This window comes from Phyllostomus hastatus, unplaced genomic scaffold, assembly GCF_019186645.2.
Source record: "Phyllostomus hastatus isolate PE091 unplaced genomic scaffold, TTU_PhHast_1.1 phas_scaffold_385, whole genome shotgun sequence".
Taxonomy (NCBI): Eukaryota; Metazoa; Chordata; class Mammalia; order Chiroptera; family Phyllostomidae; genus Phyllostomus; species Phyllostomus hastatus.
In genome coordinates this window covers 986,310-1,009,041 of record NW_025334026.1, presented here as the reverse complement: position 1 = coordinate 1,009,041, position 22,732 = coordinate 986,310, and the positions used below count along the sequence as shown (strand labels likewise).

Here is a 22,732-nt window from a genome sequence, read left to right as displayed (position 1 = left end):
TTCAGCATTTTGTCAAAGCATAATTTTGAAGAAATATAGTCCAGGTGACTCATAGTGATTGTTCAACTCACTTGATTATTCAAGAAGGAATGTATTAATATTAAACTTTTTAATGATGCACACTCAAGTTCCAGCACAGCTTCCTGTGTGAGTACTGACAAAATTCCATGTGTGTGGCTTGTCCAAGTGTCATGCGGTCATTTGGCAAACAGATAGGTTTTATCTTTCATGTTCTGAGTGCTATAACATTAAAGGTTTTCACTTTTCTGCACAAGTATGTCATATTGTCAAACAGATAATTTTTATTATTCTTTCTTATTTGAGGCTGTCCCTGTGGTCAATCCAGTTTTGTAGGTAATACTGTGATCATGGCCCCAAGATTGAGGGTGTCTTTCCTAGGCTCCATTTTGAAGCTAGTGACTCTCAAGCATTTTTTTCCACCTTAGTGCACCTAAGAGACCTGCTATCCTTTCATCATGCCCCTCAAGAACAGTTTCTCTGTTCTTCAGTTTCTCTGAAGGCAGTAATTCCCTGAGAGACTGGGGAGCATGCCTCACAACCTCAGGGGGTGCAGGTATTCCTCCTCACTCCAAATATTATTCTGGAAAGCTTAATCCATTCATTAGTCAAAACCTCTTGGGAAAGGTAATGGCTATTGAACGCCCTCTGCCAGGTGCCTTTACATACACGTTATTCTCTCCTTACCACGCCAGAGGAATCATTAGTCACATTTAGAGGTGATGAACTCAAGACCCTGAGATATAAGAAATTGGCCCAGACCATCAGAATAGGGAAGGAGCGAGTTGGGACTTAACTTGTGTTCCGCAGACTCCAAAATCCCTCCCCTTCGACCATTGTCCTGTCTCTTCTACCAACTATTTATATCTTAGATGTTCACTGCCTTAGTCTATTTGAGCTTCTCTAACAGAATACCACAGAGTGGATGGCTTAAACAACAAATGTTTATTTTTCTCAGTTTTAGAGGAAGGGAAGTTCAAGATCAAGATCTGGTGTTTGGGGTGACCTTTCTCTTGCCTTGCAGATGACCATCTTCTTGCTGTGTTCTCACATGAGAAATCATCTCTCTCATGTCCCTATTACAAGGGCACTAATCCCATTCAGTAGGGTTCTACCTCCATCACCTAACCACCTCCCAAAGGCCCACCTCTTAATATTGTATTATCGCATTAGTGGATAGGATTTCAACACATAAATTTGGGGTGGGGAAACACAAACGTTCAGTCCATAACATTTATATTGTATTTATTTGGAGGAGTTTGAGAGAGAGTGGTATTTATAACAATAAAGAACATCTTTTTCCTTTGAAGGGAACTTGTGATGTGAACACATATTAAAAAATACACTTTTGTCATATTCACAGGCCAGTTTCAACTGAGAATCATGGAGAACTTTATACGTAAAACCGAACCACCACTGCTATTACTGCCTAGGTGTAGGAGCTGTTGTCCAAAGATCCCATGGTTTAAGGAGAAACCACCCCCAAAGTTCCAGATGAGTGCTAGGAGAGGGGGTTCTTTTCACTAATATGCCTAATTTGGTGCCCAGCTAAAAGGAAAACCAGGACAACCAGAAGTCATTTTAAATACTGACTCAGCCCAGCTGGTTTGGCTCAGTAGATTGAGTGCCCACCTGTGAACCAAAGGGTCACTGGTTCAATTCCCAGTTGAGGCACATGCCCAGGTTTGTGGACCAGGTCCCCAGTAAGGGACACCCAAGAGGCAACCAAACATTGATGTTTTCTCTCCCTCTTTCTCCCTCCCTACCCCTCTCTCTAAAAATAAATAAATAAAATTTAAAAAAATACTCAGAAGACTAAAATCACAAACTAATAATATAACATGCCTTAGGAAAAACAAAATCTATATAAAAAGAACAGTCCTATTTTGCCTCTTTAGAATACAAATGTTCTCATCATACAAACTTTAGAAATAAATACTTACATATGGATGATTCAGTCTGGATGGGATTGGTATAATCCCAAGGGTACTTATAAGGGAAAGGAGAAAGCAGGTGAATCAGAGATGTGACAACAGAAGCAGAGTCAGAGTGATGAATCGTGAGAAAGGCTTGACTGACCACTGCTGGCTTTGAAAGTAGAGTGAGGGACCATGAGCCAAGGAATGCCAGGGGCCTCTAGAATCTGGAAAACACAAGAGAACAGATTCTCTTCTAGAGCCTCCAGAAGGAACCAGCCTTGCCAACATGTTGACTTTAGCCCAGTGAAACCCATTTCTGACAGACCTATAGAACTTTGAGACAAGCATGTGTTGCTTTAAGCCACTATGTTTGTGGTGATTTGTTACAGCAGGAATAGGAAACTAATACAAACTCATTGAGCTTTCTCTTGTACCAGCAGAAGAATGTCCAACTTCATGTGGCTTTTTATGTTCTTTAGGGCCTGGGCCTCGCTCATCTGGTCTCATTTCCCTGACACCCTACCCTGCTCTCTGTGGTCCAGCCATCCCAGCCTTTCAGAACATTCTGACTTAAATCTTTTCCACTCTCTTCATATACTCATGGAGCTAGTTACCTCTTGTTCATCCTGCTGATCTTAGCTCCAAGGTTCCTTTGTATATCCATTCAAGAAGTGGTTATGGAATGCTGGGCACTATTCTAGGGGTAGGGACACAGACAAAAACAAGAAGCGTGTTTGCTCTCTAATGCGGGTGGAGGCAGACCATCCATAAGTACCCAAATGAACGCTGGCTGGTGTGGCTCAGTGGATTGAGCGCTGGCCTATGACCCAGAAGTTTGCTGGTTTGATCCCCTGTCAGGGTACATGAGACTCCTCCTCTTGTGCTTCCCACAGCTCAGTCTCTACACAGTAGCCAGCCCAAGAGAACTTTCTAGAATGTAAACCAGATCAAGGCATTTCCAGTTCAGACTGGTCAGTGAGTAACTTCTATGTCACACAGAACAAACTACAAATTCCAAATCATGCCTCTCTCTACCTTTCAGACCTTTGCACGCACCAGCCATAGGCCTGTCCTGTGCCCAATGAACTCCAGCCTCAGGGCCTTTGCATGTGCTCTTCCCCTCTGCTAGGGCACATTTCCCATCTCAGCTGTGCTGTTATTCTTAGAGGCCTTCCCTGCAGCACCTCCTCCTCCCCCTTCAGCCCTTTGATCACTGTCACATCACCCTACTTTAGTTGCTTTGGTTTTCACTGTCCCAAATGGTCTTCTTTGTGTCCTTTTGGTCCACACCCCCATTCCACATCCATTCTTGGGGCAGGGACTCTGCCTTACCCACTGCTGAGACCCAGAGCACAGTGAGGGTCTTGCCCCCAGGGGCACCTGACTGTCGAAAATACAGGTGGAAGACGTGGCTTTTGGGCTGGGACTTGGAGGGCAAAGAGCCAGGCCTTCTGAGGATCGGAGGCTGTCTCTCCATCCCAGAGCTGCCACTGAACTCCATGCTCCCTCTCATCTGTAGGGAGGGCGACAATAATGGTTGTTTTGAGGTTCCACAGTTACTAATCGAGTAGGAAGCACTAAATAGTACTTTCTAAAAGTCTCTCTGGGAAGACTCCCTGATACCCGAAACTGGGATTAGTTCCCCGCTAGACGTAGTTCTATCCCCGGAGCCGCTGACTAGGAAAAAAAATACACAAGTCGCATATGAATTTGAATGATGCATCCATTCCCCAGGAGTTAGCAGTATTAGGGTGTCCCGGGCACGACCTGATCCCTTTATCGGCTCAGTCTGGCGGCCCAGGCCGAGGCTGACAGCAGGCTCGATTCCGGGACGGCCCGCGATCGGCTGAGCCGAGGGTCGCTACCACCTGTGCTAGTCCCGGGTTCCTCGTACCCGCCCGGCCCGACGTGGCGCCGCGGACAACCCAGGCACCTACGCTTGCCGGCGCAGCCAATGGCGGCGTCTCCCGGTCGGCGCGCGCGGCCTCCCGCCGCCAGAGGGCGCTGCGAGGGGAACAGTCGCCGCCACGGATCGCGGAGGGAAGCTGCGAGCAAGCGCCGGGGCAGCCACCGCCACCACCACTGCTGTCGCCCGTTCCTCTGTGTGCTGCTGCCGCCTTATCCGCCCGCTGGCCGGCGCGCCCGTCTCCACAGGTAAGTGGGTACCGCCGGGGCGCCGCACGCCCACCATCTGCTTAGCCCGAGCGCCGCCCCTCCCCCACGCGACACCCCCGCCTGGCGCGCGCCCGCTGCTGCCTTGTGCTCGCGCTCGGCCGGTAACGGACCCCGGGCGGGGGAGGGGTGGCACGTATGGTCCCCTTAGGCAGCACAGAGTGGGCCGGAGGCGGCGGGCGCTCCGCCACAAAGGGCCTACGGGGGTGGGGAAGGTCCGGGTGCGCGCTCCCGAACGGGCTACGGATTGTTGGGCGGATATGAGCGCGCGCGCGGGGTCCTTGGGGTTCCCTCTCCTTCCCTTCTCTTTCGGGGCGTTGGGGGCGGGGGGGGGGCGGCTCAGCCTGGGGCGCGGCCCCGGGGACTGGGCGAAAAGGGCTGTTTCTCCCTGCCATCCCATGCCTGCATGCATTTCCGTTCGCCAGGTACCTCCTCTCTGGTTATTTAACCAAAAAGAAATTTTTTTTTTCATTGTTTGTGTTTGGTTCCGCGGTCGCGGTTCCCCTGGTTCAGTAGCTTGGATTTAGGGGCGGGAAGAATGCACGCCGCATACGTTTATTTATTTCGGGTTAATACTTGCGCGGGACACACATCGAGGAGGCGCGACTACTGGTTTCTTGTCTTTATTGTGGATGCGGAAACTGCCCCGTTTTAGGTGTCTTTAATCCACCCTTAAAGAACGAGGACCTGTCAGTTGCCATTAACGTGAATTTCCAGTCGGGGATGGTCCTTGCAGGGGTGTGGTCAAGCTGAAAAGCCCTGGCTGGGCGCGAGAGAGTTGCGCCTGCGCCCTGATTGGGTGACTTTATCAGTCGTTGGGTTTTTTTTTCTGTTCTCTCTTGGTTAGGAGTGAAAGAAGGTACCCGCCTTAGGTATTTTAAGAGCAATGAACTGCTTGAACTGGACCTTCGCTGCCCAGGAAGGTGGCCACTGGAATGTGGCCACTTGCAATGTGGCTGGACCAAATTCTGGTGAAACAGACAACACACCTGAGACAAAACACTATGGGGGAAAAAAGTAAAATATCTCATTTATAATATTTTCATGCTTAAATAATACATGTTGATAATATTTTGAATATGTTGGGTTAGCTAAAGTGTATTAAAAGTGTCACCAGCTTCCTTTTACTTTTGTTAATGTGGCTACTTGAAAATTTAAAATTAGATATGTGGCTTACTTTGTATTTCTGTCGGACAGAGCCAGTGAATAGGGGCAGGAGTGGCTGGGAGCCTGTGCCATTTGCTTATCCTGTCCTGCTGCTCTGATGGCAGGTGGACTCCTGTTCTATAGGTGCTCCAGGAACCCGCGGCCTTTTTCTTCTCTCCCTCAGCAGAATTGAACTGTTGTGCTGACTGCATAATGAGATCTTGTCCTAATATGCAGAACAATTCAAGTTAATGGACAGAATTTTCTTGAAGATTTTTCTTGCTGTGTCTGCTGTGTACTGGAGTCTGAAAATGGTCATAAAAGGTTCAACTCAGAATCAAATCATGAGTTGTTGAGGCTGAATATCTTCGGTATTTTCATGTGTTTTGCTGAGAGAGCATGTTAATCTTTAGGGCCTCTGCCACCTAAATAAACTGGAGAGCTCATGCCTTCCTCCAAGTCACTGTGACTTTTGCTTTGGGGCTGGTTTACCCTGCTCTGACCTTCCTATTCCACAGATAGAGTCCACTTGTGCCCATAAAAATGGTGGCTGTCAACTGTATTATACCACAATTGTACATTTTTTATTGATTTTAAAACCTGCCAATTAGGGTGGGCTAAATCGATGTGTACATGGGAGAGAATGAGGATGGACTCTCAGCTCTAGGATGGTGACTGTGACTGCTGGAAAGTTTTGCGCTTTCCAGTAAAGGACTAGGTAGAAACAAAAGATGTCTGTATCTTGTTGCCTCACTCTAGAATCGGCTTTCCAGAATAAGTGTGATGTGTGGAAACTTCTTTTCTAGTTTATATCTTGAAATGTTTTATTTTAATGAAAATACTTCTCCAGAATTTTAGGATTGGAAGTAAATTTTTTTTTCTCTCAAGTATGAGATGTTTCTAAATTAAGAAAAAAACCTTTGGGTAATATTTTTAGAGGAGAGAAATATTAAAATATTAATCCAGAAGTTTAAAAATTGATGCTTTTGATAATACATGTTTTAATTCAGAGAGGCAGAGAAAGACACACACAAAGACTGACTTACTAAGTGAGGTGATATTCTTTGCTGTAAAGAAACAACCTTATTTACCCTTACCGGGTTTTGTCCCAACAAGAAATTTGCTTTTTAAATTTTGTTGTGAGTTTAGCAACATGTTCAGTTAATTAATATTCATTAATTTCACATATCTTGTTTAGCCCCAGGAACCATGTATTGGAACAAGTACAAGAGAGGCAGCACTTTTTATATTTCAATAATAATAATAGTAGTGAAAGTAGAGCCTTTACTTTTAGTAGAGTATTTTAGAGCCTCCTGAATTTGGAACAAGATATTAGTTGGCCTTTGGGAAGACTTCATATGCAGTCCCTGGGCATGTCACTGACAGTATGCACGACTCTTGACAAACTGTCTGAAAGACTTCACTTTTTTTGTTGATTCCTCCCATACAGAGTTGGTGTGTGGGGTGAGATGTGCCCTGTGCCTTAGCAGGCCTGGGTACTGGTAGGAGACCGTTGTCACATGTATCTAACAGCAATTTCAAAATGAAAGTCTGGGGAGGGTGCAAACATATGAAATTACTTTTCTGATGTTGTTTAGCACAGCTTCTATCACCACCTTTTCAGTGAAAGGGAAAAACTGCCTCATAAAGTATCCAGTAGGAGAGCCAGAGTTAAGTGGCAGACCATCTGTGATGATGTTTCATTGCCTGGGTTTGTAGTCAGGAGGGCTTCTTTGTATCCATATGCTTTTTTGTAAGTGTTACCAGAGTGAGCTAATGACTACTTTTTATTTGTTTGCCTGCTTGTTTATGCCATTACACAGGGGCTTGGGTCTGATGCAGGCTGGTAACTACAATTTTCACTTGAAACTTGGGATTACCTTTTAAGGCAAAAATACAAGCACAGTTCCATGTTCCCTGGGGCACTTTCTCTGGTCCTGTGTTAGAACATCTTGTAAATAAGGCCCAATAATCTTCCTTGTATCGAAATACATTATGGTAAGGGCTGAGCCGATTTCCATGTAAAGATTTTCCCTGGAGTGGTATCCTGACTCACTGTGTCCATTGCATTCTGGTGCAAACCCTCTGCTTTGTCTAAATTGCTTTAAATTATGTCCCTTGAACATGTATGACACTGTGTGCAGGCATATATTTATTTTGTTCCTCTTCAGTGGGTTTCAAGTACCCACCTGTCTGTCAGAGCTGTACAGTCTTTGAGAGCCCAGCCCAGTGCCAACTCAGACATGCTCTTCCTCCTCCAGGAGGCATCAGCTCTTAACGCTGCAAGAGTGTGGTGGGTGTGTCCAGGCTTGGACTGGCTTTGAAATCTGGCTGTCACTTGGTAGTTGTGTTATCCTGGACTGCTTGTGTCACTTCAGTTTCCTCATAGGATCTATGTTTTAAGGTTATTATGAGGATTAAATGACTTAATACATGTAAAGCACTTAGAAGAGTGCTTGGCATGCAGTAAGTGCACCAAGGGTTAGCTATGATTTCTATCTGTGCCATTTGCTGCAGTCGTATTTCACTTACCTTGGTGTCTTCTGTTAATGTGAGGTACTTTCTAAAGTTGTCATGGAAGGCCAAGATTTCGTGGGAATGGATACATTGTCCAGTTACCAGCTCTGTACATTGTACTAGACTTTAGTCTAATGAGCTTTACCTACCAGGCCTGAGTAAATACTTAAAGAAATTATAATGAAGATCCAGGGTACTTTTTGTTTTTACATAAAACTTTAGAATGAATAACAATTTTAAAATCAGCTGGTTCCAGAAAGATGGTGTTCCAGCTTGCAGGAGTTTAGTTAATTTAATGAAATTCATATATAATTGAATTTCTTGTTTTAAAATGTACTGTTGAAAGCTTTCCCAGGTCTCCCCCCTCACACACCATTTCCTTTTCATTTAAAGAGAAGCAAGTGGGTCTGACTTGCTTTTTCCCTGTCATCACTGCACTGCTTCAGGAGTCTCATGGTTTCAGGTTTTCCTTTCTGTCTCTGCCTCTAGTTGATTTACTCCCCAACTTGTTTCTCTACAAGGTTGGGGGTGGAATCCCCAATAGCAAGCTCTTTTCTGTCCAGTCATTTCCTCCCAGGCACCCGCCCCTTTCCAGAGCTTGCCTTTTAGTGAACAGTTTTTACCAGGTTTTAACTCTGGGGCCTCTCAACTTTGCATTTATTCTTCCATTCAAGTATTCATTGACCTGGTCCCCGCTATTGTGATAAAATCAGGACTAAGAAAGGCAAAGTACCTCTTGAAGTCAATGATGGAGCCAGAGTGGAATGTGGTGATAGTTTAGGGTAGTAAGGGAAGGCCTCTAAAGGTGACATTTAAGCCAAGACTCTAGGATGAATAGGAGCCAGCTCTGCATACCTGGAAAGTGTGTTATGGACAGAGGGAACAGCAAGCTCAAAGACCCAGAAGCACAGAGTCCTCATTTTAGGAACACACTGAAGGCCAGTCTGATAGGAGCTGAGTAAGTCAGTCTGGGTATGGGTGGCGTGAAGAGAGTGTTGGGAGGTTAGTCCCTCCCAGATCTGGTAGGTCAAGGTCAGGAATCTCGGTTTTCTTCTAAGTGCTTCGGCAAGCCATTGCAGGATTTTAGGCATGGCTGTAATAACCAATTTCTTTTTTTAAAAGAGCATTCCTTTTAGTTTAATATAGGAAACGAATGGGGGAGGGGCAGTGGAGAGGCCTGGAGCTGACAACAGAGGCTGAGAAAGGAGGATATTGCGACATTCAGGACATTCAGAAGAGATGAGATGGTGTGACTCAGGCAAGGAGGTTGTGAGTGGCCAGATTTGGGGTGCCCTGCACTTATTTTGATGGTGTCTCTGATGGGCTTTGTCAGTGGGGTGGATTTTTTGGTTGTGTAATGTGAGAGAAAGAAGAGTGTAATGCCAGGTTTCTGATTGTGCTGGCCAGAAGGTGGTTTCATTACTGACAAGGTTAAGATTGGGCAAAGGGGTTAGGATTGGGAGGAGGGTAGAGGATTAGAGCCATTCAAGTAGACATGCTGAATAAAAGCCACAAACAGACCCAGAATTTCCTATATGATAAAGGTGGCCTTGAACATATCATTGTAGAATAGAGGATCTTTTTGTAAATGAAGTTTGGGCAACTGGGTAGCTATTTGCGGGGGGCAGACTGTCTGTATCTCTACATCACTTCTTTTTTTTTTTTTTAAAGATTTTATTTATTCATTTATGTTTTTAGAGAGACACCAATGTGTGGTTGCCTGTCACTCACCCCCTACTGGGGACCTGGCCCGCAACCCAGGCATGTGCCCTGACTGGGAATTGAACTGGCGACCCTTTGGTTCTCAGGCCAGTACTCAATCCACTGAGCCACACCAGCCAGGGCTCTACATCACTTCTTACATAAACTGGTGGATTGATTTTTTTAAAAAATGTAGGCTTGCCCTGGCTGGTGTAGCTCAGTGGATTTAGTACCAGCCTTCGAACCAAAGGGTCGCCAGTTCGATTCCCAGTTAGGGCACATGCCTGGGTTGCCGGCCATGGCCCCCAGCAACCGCACATTGATGTTTCTCTCTCTCTCTTTCTCCCTCCCTTCCCTCTCTAAAAATAAATAAATAAAATCTTTTAAAAAATGTAGGTTTAGTGAAAGAATACAAGTACTAGAAGAAAACATGGATAATTATTTTATGATCCCAGAGTGGTGAAGGTGCTTCTGCGTATGCAAAAATCCAGAAGCCGTAAAAGAAAATAATGATAAATTCAGCTACTTAAAAATACAACTTCAAAAAGTATGATAATCAAAGTCAAAAGATTGGTGTCAACTTGGGGAAAATAATAGTAATATCACAAAATACTACTTGCCTCAACATATACAGAGCTTCCATAAATAAGAAAAGCTCAACCTGGAAGAAGGATGGCAAAGGATTTGAGCAAACAAAATTCACAAAGAGGAAGTGCAGATGGCTCTTAAATATGGAAAGATGTTCAGCCTTACTGATGATGAAAAGACAAAAACAAAACCCACCATACCATCCCACTATTTCTCACCTCCTGGTTGACAAAGATGAAAACGTTTGATAATTTCTGGTGAAGCTGTGAAGTAGCCACCCTCAAGCACTGTTTCTAGGTAGGGTCATTTGGTGTAACTTGGCAATAGCTGCCAAAATAAAGAGATATATATATATATATATATACCCTTTACTTTAGAGAAAAAAGTTAAGGATACACATATATGAAATGTCCTGTGTGTCTGGTGAATGTTCAAGATTGGAAACAACCAAAATGTCTATCACTAGGGACCTGGTGAAGTTATGTTCCAACCATTTCCTGGAGCAGGCTACACTGCTGTTACAGATAAAGCAGCTTTGTAGGTACCGATATGAAATTACCTTCTAGGCTAAGTACTCCATGAAAAAAGCAAGGTGCAGAACATGTTGGGAGCCCCAGCAGGTATAGGAAAAATAACATAATGTATGGGCTATTATTAACTTTTGTTTTGAAATAATTGTAGACTTCCAGGAAATTGCAAAAGTGTATAGTGGTCCATGAGCCCTTCGTCTGCCTCCTTCAGTGGTGCCATCTTATATAACAAGTGTGATATGAAAGCTGAGGAGTCGACATTGGTATAGTACTGTTAGCCAACACAGGCCTCACTCGGTCCTCACCAGTTCTGACACGTACTCGTGTGTGTGGTCTGTGTCTGTGCAGACTGTCCCCTGCACAGATAGTCTTGTAACCGCCACCACAATCAAGATTCAGTACTGCTCCACAGACTGTCTCTGTCAGGTCACAGAAGAGACTTGGTGACAGTGGTCGATTGCCCTCAGGAAGGGCAAAAGGGTGGTTAAGTGACAGGGTCGGGAGGAGACATTTCATTGTCATAATATTAAAATACTACTTTTTTTTTAGAGATATATTTTTTTAAGATTTTATTTTTATTTATTTTTTTTTTAGAGAGGGAAGGGAGAGAGAAAGAGAGAGAGAAACATCAATGTGCAGTTGCTGGGAGTCATGGCCTGCAACCCAGGCATGTACCCTGACTGGGAATCGAACCTGAGACACTTTAGTTCACAGCCCACACTCAATCCACCGAGCTACGCCAGCCAGGGCTAAAATACTACTTTTAAAACAGGTTGCAATGTCTATGAGACATCCAAATGTGACTGTCACATCAGTAGAGGGTATCCAGCTCTGCCTGGGGATGGACCACGGAGTATCCTGGGCCCTAGATGAGGATCCGTTACTCCCGGGCAGTGTGGGCGGTCCCTGAGGGGAGAGTGTGGCTGGAGGCGAGAAGCAGGTCTGATGAAGCCCCAGGGCTCTCACATTTAGAGGTCAGCGGGAGGTGGAATCCCAGTTTCAGGAAGCAAGTGGACACCTGCCATGTGCTGCTGAGTTTGAAAAAGAAAAGCAGCTGTGGATTCACTTTATCAAATTCTTTCTTACTGTAAAATTGAGGCCAGATTTTAATTTACCCAAAAAACAAAATGGTGTGTAAAGCATAGATCTTTTTCTTTCTTCCAAAATGGGAGGTGGGGGAGGCTTATTTCACAGGTAAAACTAGTATGTGTTGAAAAAAATCAGACCATTGTTTGCCTGGGGCCAAGGGTAGGGCAGGGATGGGCTGGGGAAGGGGCAAGAAAAGTGATTGTGAAATAATGGTCTGTATCGTGATTGGGTCTGGCTACATGAGTGTCAAAACTTTCCTTAAAATTGGTACATTTTACACTAAGAAACTGAAACAAATGTTGAACTCTGGGTTATGATATGTATGCTTTTGTGGTGAATTATAATCGATGAATTAAATATCTCATTTTGCAATTTACCAAAATAATGTGCGTTGATGGAAGGACAGAAGGATGGGCAGATGGATAAAGACAGCAGATGTGATCAATATAGCAAAAATATTAATTGTAGCCCTGGCCAGCATGGCTCAGTTGGTTGGGGATTGTTCTACAAGTGAAGGGTCAGTGGTTTGATTCCTGGTCAGGACACATGCCTGGGTTGTGGGTTTGGTCCCTGGCTGGGATGCATGCAAAACACAATTGATCGATGTCTCTCTCACATTGATGAGTCTCTCCCCTCCCCTCCTCCCTCTAAAAATAAGTAAAATCTTTTAAAAATATTAATTGTGGAATGTAGGTACCTTGTAGGTATATTGTATACATTGTGAAAAGTTTTTTAACTTTACTGTGAGTGTAAAATTTTTCATAATGAAATTTTGGGGAAAAATTACAGAACACATAATGTTCTGTCATATGTTTAAATATCACCTAATATTATGTTCCCAAACCTTTAACATTAAAGGAGGCATATATTTCACGCTATTAAGAGTCTGCATCTGATTTCCTCTTACTCATTTATTTGAGTTGTCAGCTCTTTTCAGCTACGCTTTGTCCTTAAGAGGTCCAGGTTCAAGGTTTTCCTGCACTTTCTGGGGAATTACCCAAGAGTCCCTTGTTAGCCAACAGATTTACTTTTTGAGTGAACCACCTGGGCTGGACAGAGGTGGGGAGAAAGGCATGCTCTTCACTGAAGAGCGGGAGCAGCAGTTCTTATATTTGGCATCTCTGTTTTTGTCCCAGTCCTTTGGGCTTGACTGCCATGAACCCCAAGTGCTGCTCTGTCGGGGTGCCTTTGAGCTCTCTTGTTTTGACTCTGCGTTGGCCCTGCTTTAAATAAAATAGGAAGGAAAAAACCTTGGTGGTCCCTAAAGTCATCTTTCCAAGGAAGGATTCAGAGGCTACATAGGTAGGCTTTTTTTTTAAAACTTAATTTTTTTTCCAGAGGTAATTCAAAAAAATGTTTTAATGGAATTCGGTGAAAAGACAGTGTCCCACCTATTCCTGTGCTGCTATAGTTTTCTGTGATTCCATCTGGAGGTTGTTTGTTTCTTTGTTGAAAAAACAAAGAAAACTGAGTCATATTGAAGGAGTTGTTCCTTGCCTGTTCTTTTTTATCCCCCAGCACCATCTATTCCGTTTCCTTTTTGCTAGATATTGAGTTAAGTTGCAGACTTATTCTCTTACAAATAGTGCCTCCTTAAATAACTTTGCACATACAAGTATGAATTACCTTTTTTTTTTTTTTTATCATGGAAGTGGTCAGACTTGTACCAGTAGGAGGGCAGAACTTAACGCCCACATTCCTCCCCGTTGTCCAGCAGGGACAGTTACCCGTGTTTTTGGCCCCCTTGTTTCATTTCCACCCATTCATCCTTTTTAGGCTGACCTATCTTAGACACAAATTCCAGAAATAATTCCATTTTACTTCAGTGTAACAGGCTTTTTAAACTTTTCATTTTGGAAAAGTTCAAACTTATGAACTAGAGAGAAAAAAGCTTTGTATGCTCCCTGGTTATCAGTATTCCACTGTTTCATCGCCACACCAACCCCCCTTTTTATTTGCTGGAGCATTTTAAAGCAAATTCCAGATATCATGTCCTTTCATATGTGAACACTTCAGTTAAGTACCAACTTTTAAGTATGAGATTGAAATATTTAGAACTGACAGTTTTTTAAAGACAAAAAAAAATTGTACCAATTGTCAGCCTTTGGGGCATTCCAACTTTCATCCTCACCTCTACACTTTGAAAAAGTAGACTTAAAGATAAAACTAAAGTGGTAAGTAATAATGAAACTAAAAAGTTCAGCTATGTATCTGAAACATGGGTGCAGTTTCTCTGTCACGTGGGTCCAAATACATGGTTTATGTGGTAGGATGTGTTCTTAGGCTTAGATCTCAGTGGTTCTCATCCTCTCAGAGGGTGATGGGCCTCATCCTCTCCCTCCCTCCCCGCTCCTCCTGGCGACCTAAACAATATCTGGAGATATTTTTGGTTATCAAAAAGGGTGGGGGAAGGAGTGCTACTGGCATCTCGTGGGTGGAGACCAGGGATGCTGCTAACATCCTGCAGTGCACAAATGGCCGGTATCTCTCCCAGCTGCTGAGCTTGAGAAACCCTAGTTTAGGACATTGGGAGATGCTCTTTTATCACAGGTCTAATCCCTGTGGTCCTCCTTTAACTTGCTGGGAGCTGCCTACTATTAGTGGGGTTAGATACTAACCACAATGACACACGTTGACATTTGCCAATGTTACATGGAAGGCAAACTTTTAACCTTCCAAAAAATTCCAATTGTAATAAATTTATTTAGATCATTTATTTTATCAGTTGTGTCAACAAGGATTATTTCAGAAGTTTTTGTAACAAAATAAGTGTAAAGGTTTAGAGTGTGCTCACAAGGAAGTCAGCCTCCCTCGGAGGCAAGCGGATGTGAAACCTTTCACTTCTGGAGAGTGTCCAGAAGCAAAACAAGACCGGACTGTTCTAGTGGCAGCCTACGTGTACAAATCGGAAGGGAAGCAACAAAACCTGTGGTTGGAGGAGAGGAGAAAAGCTGGGAGGAGAGAAATGACTTTTTCATGCAGATTATGTTGGAGGAGGCTTCAAAATCTGCATGGCTGTTTAACCTAAAGGAACATGAAAATGTTATGCTGTGTGAGCTGGACAATGGGGTCCACACCGATAACTCAGAGATGGTTCTTCGATTTGGGAACCCAAGAGTCAAGTCAGCATAGATGGACGTGTCCACAACAAATTGTGTGGCAAGACCTCACATGATGGATGTTTCAACTGGGGTCCTGGAGCCAGGCTGCCTGATGTAATTTTGTGTATTCTTTCTTTTCAGATTGCTCACTTAGAAAGTGAATGTGTGGGATAACATGTCCAGTGCGTCCGAGGAGAGAAGAAAAAGGCAGCAGAACATTAAGGAAGGGCTACAGTTTATACAGTAAGAGCTTATTAATACCTGTGTTTTCATCCCCTACTAACTTTTAAAACTTTCTTTCTTTCTTTTTTTTTTTTTTTTTTAAATTTCACCCAAGGATCTGTTCACTGACCTTAGGGAGGGAGAGCGGTGGGCGGAGGGGAGAGAGAGAGAGAAACTTGGATTGGCTGCTCCCCTCTCCACTCCCTGCATGCACCCTGACAGGGATCTAACTAGCAACCCAGGCATGCACCCTGACTGGAAACCGAACCCACAGCCTTTTTGGTGCATGGGACGATGCTCCAACCAACTGAGTTACACAATCAGGGCCTAACTTTTTTATATGGCTATACATTTTGCAGAGATTAAGAATTTTTTAGTCATATATCGTAAGTCCCACTAATTTGGGTTAGAAATTGTTATTTTGTTAACAGCAATAATTTTTGCTTTTGTACATTTGATTTCTTTGTGTTCCAACGTGGATCATACTGTTACTGATATCTGGGCCAAGATCTTTTAGGATCCCTGAGAATGTTAGACCGAAAAATTTGAACCTAATCTTGTGAGAACAATTCTGATGAATGAAAATGAACATCTGTCAACACATAAGGCTTTTGTGATCAGACGTTTCTGTTGAGAAGCTCAGTCTCTAACTGACCTTTGTAAGGCATGTCAGTGACCAGACAGTTGTGGCTTGGGTGGATGTATCCTTGAAGAAGTCCTCTCTGTTCTTCCTGGGAAGGAGACAGTCTTCTCCTTATACTATAGATATTGGATCAAATAGGATTAGTGGTTCTGTACTATTTTAAAATATTTTTGGCATGTGAAGAATTAGACCTTTTAATAGCCGTACATTTGAGAAGAAAATGTACATAGTCAAGAAAAGACAAAGGAATAATTTCAGGGTTTTATCACATGACTGTAGTTACATGTGAATAATGGTAGTAGAGGAGAAGTAGGTCTTTAAAATGTGCTTGAACCAGCGGTAAGCTAATAGACCCTGATGCTTAAAATGCCTTCTGGATGAATACATTCTGATAAGAGCCTGATAATTAAAATTAATTTGTTTCTTCTTAGGTCACCGCTGTCATATCCAGGAACACAGGAACAATATGCGGTAATGACTCTTGAAAGCTCTTCAGTAGCTTGTGAACTAAATGTAAAGCAAGAGTTGGCAAACTATGGCCTTGTTGCCCAAATCTAGCCCACTGTCTGTTTTTGGAACACAGCCACACACATTTGTTCATGTATAATCAATGACTGCTTTCACAAGATGTGGTAGCTGGGACAAGAGGCCATATGGCCCACAAAACCTAAAATCTTTAGTGTGTGAGCATTTATAGAGAAAGTAGGTTGACCCTCATACATAGGATAACATTGGCTTTTTTGACATACTTGAACAGTTGCCCCGTATTTTCTTTCCTCTGTTAGTATTGCTTTGAATTAATATATCTTTTGAGCCCCTTGAAAATTAGTTTTAGCCTACCTCTCATTTCATCAAAAATAAGTGGGACAGAATATGTTGAGAAGGAGAATGCAGAGACTCTTCTGCTTTTATTTAGGAGAGGTTCTAACAATACTAAAGGGTGACTGAGTAGTAAGAGCCAATGATGAATCGGCTGGTTATAGGGAGAGCTGAGTACTGAGTCTTGGAATACAGGTCCTTGTCTCTGCAATTAGTTCACCTGTGATTTTGTGTCTCTGAGGGTTTTGATGCTTCTAAGTGTTACTTCTTTGTCTCTGTCTCTCCTTTTCCCTTATTTCAGTCTCTCTCTTCTTCCCTCTTTCCTCCCTCTCTCCAAACAGATGTAGAATCATAAAGTATTATGATTATAAGTCACCTGGAATAATCCATTCATTTGATAATTGATTTTATAATCCTTACATTTAAATTGGAACTGGGGTCCAAAGAGGTTAAATGGCATGTCGAAAGTCACCTCAGTTGTTAAAGATTGATTTGTCCAGTTTACTTCACTATTTTTTTTAGCTTTGACCTGAATTCATGAAAGGATGCAGAAGACTTGAATATTTATTTGATCTTGTGGTAACAAAGGACTTCTCAAATACTAAAGCAGTGAGAGAAATCACAAAGGAATCTTAAAAATTTTTCTACATACCTACATATTATGCATACTTAATAAGAAAAAGGTTTCACATCCCTCTCCCTCTAAAGCAGTAAGTGACCTGAATAAACAGATTATTAAAGAATACAAATGGTCCATAAAAAGGTGAGCAAGTTCAGCATCGCTGGTAATGAAAGACACAAAGTAAGAAAGGGAGCCATTTTTCACCTAGAAATTGGTAGAGATTTTAGGTGCAGACATGCACACGGGCACACATGCTGCCCAACATTGGTGGGGTGCCCTGAAGGGAACCACCAGAAGTGTTCCTTGTTATTGCCCTTTTGGAAGGCAGTTTAGAAATATTAGTCAGGAGCTTTAAAATTCTCATTCTGTTTGAACTAGAATTTCTACTTACAGGAGTTCGTCCCAAGCACAGAGTTGGAGATGTGGACAATCACTTACAGGGTGCTTTTGCTGCATTTTTCTTAATATTAAAAATGTCTCCTGAAAAAGCAAGCAGGATGAAACCTGCACTGAGACTGCAGTGACTGGGACCCAGTTTCATAATTTCTTAACAACAGTGCTCGTGAATCTCAAATTATTTCCTCTGGAATTTTAGGTACAAAAATTAAGATTTACCTATATCCCAACTTATTTCTTAAATGGTTTCAGGTGGTAACTTTCTTTTTTTAGGTATATTTACATGCTCTTGTGAGAAATCTTTTTAATGAAGGAAATGATGTTTATCGAGAACGTGATTGGAACAGCTCGATAAGCCAGTACACGGAAGCTTTGAATATAGCTGATTATGCAAAGTCTGAAGAAATTTTAATCCCTAAAGAAATCATTGAAAAATTATATATAAACCGTATTGCTTGCTATTCTAATATGGTGAGTTGTGTCTTTTGAAGCAGTGTTTCAACATAGTACATTAATAAGTCACTTTTCTAATTTCAGGTTTTTTTAAGACAAGGTTTTTTTTTAAGATTTTATTTATTTTATTTTTAGAGAGAGGGGACGGGAGAGAGAAAGAGAGGGAGAGAAACGTCAGTGTGTGGTTGCCTGTCACGCACCCCCTACTGGATACTTGGCTTGCAACACAGGCATGTGCCCTGAGTGGGAATCCAACTGGCGACTCTTTGGTTCTCAGGCTGGCATTCAATCCACAGCCACAGCAGCCAGGGCTACTTTCAGTTTTAAATACAGATATGAATTCCTTTTAGAGTTGCCTGAAACATTAAAAAAATCAGCTTTGGACAAATGTTTAGGGATTTTTAAAAGTAATTTGTCTCTTAGTTAATGATCCTTAGAGATTCCCACTTGAGTATGGCTTTGGGTGTGATGGTGTTTATTAAAAAACAACAAACAAAACAGCCTCGGGAGACAAAATACAAATGTTCAGAGATGAGCTCTGTCAGATATTTATATTGATAATTCACTTCTTAGTCAAGATTCAGTCCTCTCAGGAGCTTTTTTTAAGCACAAAAAGTAGCCTTCAAAAGAATTAACACAACCTTTCACACATCTACACTTAAAAATTAATATTTTGATGTGCCTATAATTTTCACTATGGACATCCAGTAAACAGCCATGAAAATAAGAAAGGTACCCATGTTGCTACCTAGTTTTTTGTTAGTGAACATTCATTGATAATTTATTTTGTTTTTTACAAAATGTGTTCCTTTCTCATCTTGTGGCTATTTGGAAGTTATATTTCCATTTGGCATTTTAATGAGACCCACCAAGGGGTAACTGCAGATGGGAAGAGAACAGGACAGGAGGGCGATACCTGCAGGCATCCATGATGTCTGGAAAGTTTTATTTCTTGAAGATTTGAGGCCTTCGTGGCCAGATGTTAACATTTGTCGTATCTGGGGGGTGGGTACATGGGTGTTTATGATATTCTTTCTCCTTCTGTGTATTTGAAATTTCATAATGCAAGTAATTTTAAGAAAAATAATACTGCTAACCTTGCGTTTAAGAGGGTAATAGCCTGAGGTCTCGTGTGTTTGCATTTACAGGAAGACATCAATGCAAGACATGAATTGTTTGATTGCTAACTTTATTTGGTCTTACACACTAGGGTTTCCTTGAAAAAATTGTAGAAGACTGTGATAAAGTCCTCAGTTTAAATGCCAGTAACTGCAAAGCTCTGTATCGGAAATCTAAGGCTCTAAGCGATTTGAGAAGATACAAAGAGGCTTATGATGCCGTAGCAAAATGCTCCTTAGCAGTGCCTCAGGTATGGGATTTGTATTTTTGTTCATTTGTTTACATCATGGCCATTTTATTACATCCTTGTAGATATATGGCATTTAAAGAATGACACTTTACAGCCAGCCACCAACTTACTTCACTTGGGACTGACTGCTCATGAAGCAAATGTCTTGGCAGAATATAAGTTATAACTTAGAGTTATGTAACTTATATAAGTTATATAGGCAAAAGTTTTGCCTATTCACAGTTAGTAAATATAACTCACCATTACTGTATATTGTCACTTGTTTCAGGATGAACATGTAATAAAACTAACTCAAGAACTAGCTCAGAAATTGGGATTTAAAATAAGAAAAGCATATGTTAGAGCCGAGGTAAGCTGGCGTTCTCTCCATCAAGTGTTCCCATTTTATTTTGTAATTTGGAGGCAGTTCTGTTTTTTAGTTTGCATCTTTGTTTTCTTTCAGCTGTCATTAAAATCAGTTCCTGTGGATGGGGCTACCAAGGTAAAGTTATTACTTCTGTAAGAATCATAACTTAAAAAAGAAGAAAAGATAGACATGTTAGCAGTTTTGCTTTTAATATTTATAGTTTGTGTCTATTTTTGAGATTTTTTTATTTCTCAAATACATAATTGACCAGAGCTTCCTGTCCTGTAAAAAGAGAACTGACAACTTGAATATATCTTTATTCTTAACCAGCATTTCCTGAAGTCTGATGGAGCATTTTACAGGGTTTTCAGAGATGTTAGGTTTTGTTAGAATAAGTAGTTTAAGGCCATATACTGATTTTGGGAGTCACTGGGATAAACACAATTAAGTTGTTTTTTCAAAAGTAAGTCATCTTGGAGCTGGTAGGGTGCTAATGGCCACTGTGAGTTTCTGGGGTGGGGGGCAGATGAGTACCTCTGGCACTGGCATGCCGCTGATTCTTAGAGAATTCCTGGTCCATGAGAAACAAGTGGTGGTGCTGACAGACTAGCACTGTTTAACACCACATGTTAGAAACATTTACATACTCCATTTACTTCATGGATCTCAATTGGAAGGGAGTCAACAGTTCTGTGAAAATCTGCATTGGTTTCTTACAGTGAGTTTCACAGATTGTTTTATAGTTTAGAATCCTGAAAATACTATGATTCATTATTTGGTTTAATTTCTAGGCTTTGAACTGTTCTGTGGAAGATATCGAGCCAGGTATGTTTTTCCATGTCATCTTAATCTGAAAAGTACCAGTTCTAGACATTATATGTATTACCATTGTCAAGTAATATTTGACACCTTTGACAGTAAGGTAATTACTGTGTGGTTATTAGTATGAAAGCAAGAATAATTTTGCAAACCACCTTAGTACTTATGGATGTGCTGGCATGTGACTGAGAATGCTGATATCAGTAAGCAGTCACTGAATGCACGCTGTGGCCTCACCACCATTGGTAGTTCTGCCCAAAAGGGGCCCATGCATTTCAAGAAAGAAGAAAATGTTTTCTAAAATGAATATATCTATTCCTGGGTAAAACAAATTATTTTTAGAATTACTTTTATTTAAATTGTTTTTGTTGTATTTTCTTGTTTTTATAATCACTTTCATATCCTCACTTAGCTCTTTATTTTCACTATTTTTGTTTATTAACAGTAGTATTATGTACATACACTGAAAAGGAGTACATTTCTATCCACATTACAGATTTATTAACTCCAAGGCAAGAAGCAGTTCCTGGTGTTCCTGTACCTGCATCTAGTTTTTCTCACCAAGTTGGAAGTGAGCTGGCCTCAGTTCCAGTTATGCCCTTACCTTCTGTTTTGCCACTGCAAGTGGAAGAGAGCCCTCTGCCATCCACAGTGTTGGCAAATGGAGGAAAGATGCCCTTCTCCATGCCGGAAGCTTTTTTAGATGATGGAGATATGGTCCTTGGAGATGAAATAGACGACCTCCTTGATTCTGCACCTGAAACTAATGAAACTGTTATGGTAAAGTTTAGCATTACTTTTTCTGAAGGCAAGCTTAATAAAAAAAATAGCAATATAACCTGTTAGATATTTTCAGTGTTGCTTATAGGCTGAACTTTGGGTTTCTTATGTTGAAAATTAGTTTTGTCTTTCTTTGGCAGTAACTGGCTAATTTGGTCATTTTTGAAATAAAAAAGAAACATACTATCCAGTAATTAGCCAATTTTTCTTCAGTGCCTTTTGGAATCACACATATAGAAAGGGCAAATAGGCATTTGATATGTAAGAAAAAATAAGTTTAATAGATGAAGGGCTTCTCACTCAGTTGTTTTTAAAATGTAGGCTTGGAAAAAAATAAACTCTATAGCTTAGGCTCCTCTACTAAGTCTCGGTTTTGACTTCAACTTTGTTATGTAACATATTTACCTAGTGTAATGATTTGTTTTTATATGTTAATGTTAAAAGCAGCTCAGCCAACTTAGACCTGAGTTTCATGGATTGTCATCAAATCTTTTATTTTTTTTCTAGCCATCAGGTTTAGTCAGAGGACCCCTTTCGACACTCAGTGTCACCCCTGCCATACCCTTTTCCGCATCTCTGTTGGGCACCTTGCCCATTGGTGCGAGGTATGCTTCTCCAACCTCCTTCTCAGAGTTGTATCCACCTTTGACCTCATCCTTAGAAGAGGATTTCTGTTCTTCTTTAAATTCATTTTCAATGAGTGAATCCAAACGAGGTAAGAATTGAGCCATTTGTGTAAACAGTTGCAGTTCATTTTCTAAAAATAACAATTTATGGTTGGCAATTATTTAACCCTAGAGAGTTGGTACTTGAATTATTTTCATTGTAGGTGAAAATATAAAAACACAACCTTTAATTTTAAATATACCTTGACTTAAATGTGCCATTCTGGAGAACAAGAAGCAAAGGAGAATAGGAATATACATGGCACTGTTGCTGCTGTTGTTGTTTTAAATAGGATGGTTTGTTAAGCTGTGGTGTTTGTTCTTTTAGGGGGTGAACTGACTTTCAGCATTTTCTCCAAGAAAGGTGTACCCCACCTTAAATGGTCTTACAGATTGTCCTTTTAAATTCTGAAATGAGCAAATAACTTATTTAAAGCTAATTTAAGATCAATGTTCAGGATGGTAATCATTAGATCTACTTTAGGCTGCACCCATTCGACTCAGGAAGCTATGCGTTAGTTTTACAGGGATTGACGAGTTTTATTTGGTAAGGACCCCTGTTTCTGTAGCCAACATGAGTCTTAAGCATTTTTGCATGGTCAAGGGACAAAAATCAAAATAATTGATTTAAACATTGACAACAGAAGAAACTAAACTTTGTGGGAGACAGAATGGAAAGGAGAAAATAATTGAATGGTAGATTAAGAAAAAGAAAGTAATTGAACCTTATTAATTTTCTTAATGTTACGGTGAGTGAGTTCTTGCTTCATATTTTCAAAAGGAGAGCCTCTTTTCTCATTGAATGTTTATTATTTTC

At 41.4% G+C, this 22,732-nt stretch overlaps 1 protein-coding gene across 2 annotated transcripts in view; it reads left to right on the top strand.

The window, feature by feature from the left end:
• The first annotated feature begins 3,954 nt into the window (after positions 1-3,954).
• The window catches only part of ZC3H7A (zinc finger CCCH-type containing 7A), a 33,126-nt gene continuing 14,348 nt past the window's right edge, over positions 3,955-22,732 (top strand). Inside the window, exons 1-10 of one of the 2 annotated variants that reach the window (XM_045819534.1) lie at positions 3,955-4,091; positions 14,923-15,024; positions 16,078-16,117; positions 17,757-17,954; positions 19,147-19,305; positions 19,574-19,654; positions 19,748-19,786; positions 20,443-20,476; positions 20,967-21,250; positions 21,758-21,965. In XM_045819534.1, the coding sequence (XP_045675490.1) occupies positions 14,957-15,024; positions 16,078-16,117; positions 17,757-17,954; positions 19,147-19,305; positions 19,574-19,654; positions 19,748-19,786; positions 20,443-20,476; positions 20,967-21,250; positions 21,758-21,965 (1,111 nt within the window). In that variant the 5' untranslated portion in view covers positions 3,955-4,091; positions 14,923-14,956. Of the gene's footprint in view, positions 4,092-14,663; positions 14,835-14,922; positions 15,025-16,077; positions 16,118-17,756; positions 17,955-19,146; positions 19,306-19,573; positions 19,655-19,747; positions 19,787-20,442; positions 20,477-20,966; positions 21,251-21,757; positions 21,966-22,732 lie in introns of those variants that run through there. The other variant, XM_045819535.1, reaches the window with a different exon arrangement.